The sequence below is a fragment of the Crinia signifera genome, chromosome 12 (assembly GCF_055691185.1).
Source record: "Crinia signifera chromosome 12, ASM5569118v1, whole genome shotgun sequence".
NCBI classification, from domain to species: domain Eukaryota; kingdom Metazoa; phylum Chordata; class Amphibia; order Anura; family Myobatrachidae; genus Crinia; species Crinia signifera.
This window is the reverse complement of record NC_139228.1, coordinates 69,954,379-69,960,378: the sequence shown is the minus strand read 5'-3', so window position 1 is coordinate 69,960,378 and position 6,000 is coordinate 69,954,379. Positions and strand designations below refer to the sequence as shown.

Here is a 6,000-nt window from a genome sequence, read left to right as displayed (position 1 = left end):
GGATCCCCAGTCCCTGCTCCCCTCTGTGCCACAGTCCCCGATCCCCCCCGCTCCCTGCTGGGAGGCTGCTGAGCGGCTCCTCCTCCCGCCCGTGGCCGCCTCCCTCCCCCAGGTTCCGGGCATGCTCCGTGGCGTCGGTGCGGGGCAGTGGGAGGGCAGCCGGGGCTGAGATTGCAGGACAGAGTCCCCCTGAGGACGCCGGATCCCAGCAGCACAAGCAGCGGCAGCTCCCCTCCCTCCCCCGGCCTCCATCACCCCCCGCCCCGGCCTCCAGGCCCCCGGCATGCGGCAGCGGGGGGAGCGCTGACAGCCCGGCGGCATGTAGCGGCAGCAGTGGGCCGGGGATCCTGTGCTCCCGGGGGGATATGCCGGCGGCAGAGCTCCGGACACACACACACTGCGGGCGGACAGCGGCGAGCTCCGGGGCTGCGGCCTGAGCGGCCCCCCCCTGCCCCGGCCTGTGCTAGGCGGACAGCGGGGGTGACGGCGTCCCAGGAGGCCAGGACCATGCAGCAGACACCGCACAGCTACGACTTCTTCAGCGAGGAGAACGGCGGCAAGTGGCGGGGGCTCTTCGTGCCGGCCCTGCGGAAGGTGAGAGGGGCCTGGGTGCACCACAAGTACCAGCATGCCCTGTCTGACGCTGCATGGTACCGCATGCTGGGATTTGTAGTTCCACCACAGCTGCAGAGCAGCCACTGCCAACCTTCTGTGCATTGTAGAGCTTTCTGTTGCTGTGGAACCAAAAGTCCCAGCATGTCATGGGAGTCTTTGCATGGCTAGGGCATGCCTTGGATTTGGGGACTTGAAGGCCTCCTATGTCCTCCAGCTCTGGAACCAGCACTAACTGGGGAGGCATGCTAGGACTTGTAGTTCTCCTGTATATAATTATGTAGGTTTTCTGTCCAGGTTCTGTGGAACCACAAATCCTAAAATGCCCTGAGGAACAAGGGCTGCTTGGATTTGTAGTTCTACAACAGCCGGTAAGCCGCAGGTTGACTATTTGGGCTTCTGGCTAGGGTGCTTGCTATAGGGACCTCCTATGGTCATACTAGACTGAGGGTGAGGAGTCACGTATGGGGAACCCCTCACAATATGCATGTCTGGCTAATGGTAATGGCAGGGTATGCTGATACTTGTAGTTCCATAATGGTCACCAACCTACAGGATACACAAACACAGCCCCAGAGATACAATGGTGGGGGGTGTCCCGGGAATCCTGAGGTGTCCGCAGAGACGCATTAGGTCAGGGCTGGGCAACACCGGCCCTCCAGATGTTAATGAACTACACATCCCAGCATGCCTTGCATCAGTTTCAGCATGGCCACATAGCAAAACTAATGCAAAGCATCCTGGGATGTGTAGTTCATTAACATCTGGAGTGCCGGTGTTGCCCAGCCCTGCATTAGGTGCATAGAGAAGAGTGTTCCTGATGCTGAGTTGTCTGCAGCGCAACGGACATGGGTGTTGAGCAGTATAATGAGGATCCACTTTTGTATATAAGGATTATATTGTGCATTGGCTGGGAGGTGACGAGCAGGGCCCTCATCACATTGCCTGCAATACCAGTATCCAGTTTTGTTAGCTATCTCCCTGGTGATTAATATCCAGCATGCTGGATAAATCAAGTTAATCGTCGGTGTCAGGGCCAGTGTTGTCACTAAGGGATCGCTCAGCGGAACATCACTGACACATCGCTGTGCAGCGATGTGTGCTGAGCGATCTAGCATCACTCAGAACGCTCATCTCCCCGTGTGTGCACCGCTTAAGTGCGGTAGTTACGGTATCAAATCGTGGAGAGAGATAAGATTGTGAGAGATAGAAGTGCCGATCAGCTCCTAGAGGGGGTACACACTAGAAGGGTATGACGGTTTCCCATATTGAAGTATCGCTGTCAAGTGTGTGCACACATAGTTGCGCGCCCTGACAGTCGGCCAATCAGGTGAAACTGTATGCGTGGCTGTGCAGTGTATCATTCCGTCATTCGTGTAGTGTGAACGGCCCATAACTTGTAAGGAAGAAGCTGATTGGCTGGTACTTTATTTCTCTCTCCTAGTTTTGATAAATATGAGTGTCAGGAATTGAGACTTTTGGAGTTGGTTTATGTTTGTAATGGCGGTAAGAAGATGACGGACCAGACTGTTACACTCCAAGGTGGCCGGTTAGTAGAGGATATCGCAGCCATGAGGAACTATAGTGATCGTAAGATCTCCTGTAGAGCCTGGTTGTCTTGGGGTCCATTTACTAAAGCGTCTAAGAAAAAGGAAAAAAAGTAGGGTTGCCCATAGCAACCCACCAGCTTCTACCTTTCATTTACCTATTGCATTCTAGAAAATAATAGAATCTGGTTGCTATGGACTACACTCTCACTTTCCATTTTTAGAAGCTTTAGTAAATCTATCCTCCTTTTTTTTCCGCTTCTAGCACAAGTCTCGTTTGTATATCAGTGCTGAAATACAGACCACAATTTGCTAGAAGCACCACAGACAGGAAAGAGAAACTACATGCAGTTCCTCTTCCATGCCTGGGGTGTCACTGTCTGCTGTGATGTTTCTGGCACAGGTCTGGTTTGCATATCAGTGCTGATATACAGATCAAACTGTGCTAGAAACAGCACAGCAGACAGTGACACCCCAGGCAGGGAAGAGGAACTGCATGGGTTTTCAAAGATAGCGGGTGCTAGAATGAACACTACTATTATGTCTTTGGACCCTGCTCACTTTCAGGCATTTTCCCCGGGACTTGCGTGACCCGGGTTACATCTAAAATGATTTGATTGGGTGGGACAATAGCGCTTGGAGATTATGTCATCTCCAAGCGCTATTGTCCCAAGTGATCTCTTGATAGATGTCTGGTGAGAAGGGTAACGACCCAGGTCACCCGTGTGTGTGCGTTAAGGAGTAGCCCTGACTTGACCTCTTGCTCCGTGTTTCGGATCCGAGCCTGGTTGATGATGGGAATTTAGGGCGAGTTTGCAACCTTGTGTCGGCGAATGTAGATTTATTTTCTTCCAAGGCAAAGACTGACTGGTCGGTCGTTTACACATTGCTGTGTTCTGGGCTCACTGCTGACCAGACTTAGGGCCCTATCGCAGAGACACTGGAATCCTGCAGGTTTATTGCATGGTTTGATGCTGTTTGTTTTATGAGATACAGCAGGACATTTATGGCAGTGATCCACTGTCTTTTGCTTTCAAGGCTTGTGATCCATTTATAGAAACCATTACATTCTCAGTCCGTCGCCTTGCTTTCTAGTCTTGCAATAGTCTGTTACATGTGCTTGTGTTCATGTGCTTGTAATAGTCACAGGCAGATAGCCTACGGCAGGCCATGGGACTTGTAGTTCTTCAGCAGCTGACGCGCCACAGTTCGCCTGCTACGGTCTATATACTGTATATGTTCTACAAAATGGACTCAAATTCTGTATTCATTTGGGGAGGGGGGGAGGACAATAAGCAGCTGAAAATTGTATCGAGGATGAGTCTATTACACTGGGGCAGTCCGAATAGATTTTAAACCGTGTTCAGTCAGTGATTTTTGCACTCTTATTAATGGTTGAAAAATGACAGCAAGCGTATTTCAACAAATTAAATTCTTTTCTGCATTTTGGGGGACGGAAAAATGTTTTATAGTAATGTTTCTTTGGTTTTTATTCAAGTTTGTAAAAATCAGGGATAAACACTTTGGGGCTTATGTGATACCCCTTTCACACCGCACCTCGGACCCGGGTTATTACCGAGTTGGTTACGTATGGACTCGGGTCAAGGTGCGGTGGTAAAGCACCACGGTTTATAGTGTTCATTCTAGCACCCGCTATCTTTGAAAACCCATGCAGTTCCTCTTCCCTGCCTGGGGTGTCGCTGTCTGCTGTAGTGCTTCTAGCACAGTGTGGTCTGTATATCAGCACTGATAGGCAAGCCAGTCCTGTGCTAGAAACACAGCAGCAGACAGCGACACCCCAGGCAGGGAACAGGAACTGCATGGGTTTTCAAAGATAGCGGGTGCTAGAGTGAACACTAGTTTATAACCCTGGTAGACCAACTCGGCAATTCATCTCAGGTTATAAGTAGGGATAAACTCAGGTCCCCATCTGTAAAATGGGTGACCAGGTTTTAAGGCAGGCATGGCCAAACTATGGCCCTCCAGCTGTTGTCAAACTACACATCCCAGCATGCCTTGCAATAGTTCTAGCATTCCCTAATAGCAAAACTGTGGCAAGGCATGATGGGACATGTAGTTTCACAACAGCTGGACATGCCTGGTTTAAGACTTTGCAATATCAAAGGGGTATAATAGTCTTTGTGAGATGCAGTCTGTGGGGGAATTCCAGTGAGTACATTATACCCATCTTGTTAAAGTGGCAATCAATTACAAGGCAAACCCAGGTTGGTTATGCCTTGTAAATGATTGCCTTTTTAAAAATATGGGCATACTCCGGAATTCGCGCACATTACATAATTACAGAATTCACGCACCTTACATAAGACCATTTACCTCTTATCTGCAAATTGAAAAACCTCTTTCCCGTGAATACATCACCTCCATGTACCTGTCCCACATCACTTAACTGATTTTGTCTCGAAAATCCATGCAGATAACTGTGCGAGTCCATTGCTAGAGCGGCTGGCAGGAGCTGACTCGCACCTCATTACTGAGGTCTCAATATGCTATGAAATTTAATTAGTTCATTTACATTATTATTATTTTTTTTAAACTTGTGTTGTGCTCTTATATTTGTGGAAACAGCCTGTTATACTGTCGGGACAGTAGCAGACAATGCAGGTAAATGATTACAAACCAGTGTCGCTTCTTAAATACTATGGGGTGTATTCGGTGTTTCCCATTATTTCCGATCCGCAGAAATAACGGGACTTCAATCACAGCCGCGTTTGAACAGGATTCGCGGCTGCAGATTCAACTCTATGAAAAGTCGAATCTGCATAAGCGGAAACGGGCGCTAACTTTGCGAATTAGTCTCTGTTCCCGTGGGAAAAGACGTGAATTCGTGGATCCCAGACTTTTACGATTGTGGGATTGTTTCAGAAAATCGAGGGGGAAAAAATCAAGAAAATTGAATAGATGGATGCAAATTGTATCTATTCTGCGAGAAAACGGCCGCTATTTCCACGGATCGGAAATAACGAGAAACATTAAATCCCCCCCCCCATATGACATGACATGACATACATTGGGTTGACTTGGTTTAGGTCGACACGGGAAATAGTTCGACATGCCTAAGATTGACAAGCCTGGAAGGTCTACACAAACATATTAGGTTGACAATGGCTAGGTCGACATTGGGTTTTCACTTTTTTGTCCCGAATGTCGACATGGGCACCGCATCCCCTCGGCACACTATTCTGTTCTTCCTCCATGCCCTAGTAAATGGTAGGGCATGAAATACTGCAAAAAAAAAGTGAAAAACCCATGTTAACCTTTTGACTGTCGACCCAGCCATTGTTGACATGCTTGTGTCGACCTTCCATCCATACCGACCGTAGGCGTTTCGACCTAAGCCATGTCGACCTTCAGTGGTCGACGCAATGTATGTCTACCTTTTTATATGTAACGACCATATACCATCCAAATGTATCAAAAGTGAAAAAAACAATAACTGTTGACCTTTTGAACCCGTTTGAGCTTTCACATATTGACCTATTGTCCAGGTTGACCTAATGTATATTGACAATATAGGTATGACACGAATACCAAATCACCCGTAAGAACTGTGTGTTGGCTATATAAGTTCCATCTAGTTATTTAGGAGTTTGGTTGCATTAGGAAACAATGATTCACACAGTATCGCTGCCTGCAGCTATGTCCCGGTGCTCCGGGAGCTGCGACGCACATAGTGCTTTGGGTGCAGACTTTCCCCTTGTTTCTGTCTGGAATTTCTTTTGCTTTGTTTGTATTATTAGTTGTATCTTGTTTGTGCATAAATAGAGCAGATGTTTCTCTTTACCTTTGAGTGTAGTAATATTATTGGGAACTTCCGTAACAT

The 6,000-nt window shown here is 48.2% G+C and overlaps 1 protein-coding gene across 1 annotated transcript in view; it reads left to right on the top strand.

Moving 5' to 3' along the window:
• The window catches only part of SOS2 (SOS Ras/Rho guanine nucleotide exchange factor 2), a 55,804-nt gene continuing 49,804 nt past the window's right edge, over positions 1 to 6,000 (top strand). Inside the window, exon 1 of the mRNA XM_083167160.1 lies at positions 1 to 594. Within this exon, the coding sequence (XP_083023286.1) occupies positions 508 to 594 (87 nt within the window). The 5' untranslated portion in view covers positions 1 to 507. The remainder of the gene's footprint in view (positions 595 to 6,000) is intronic.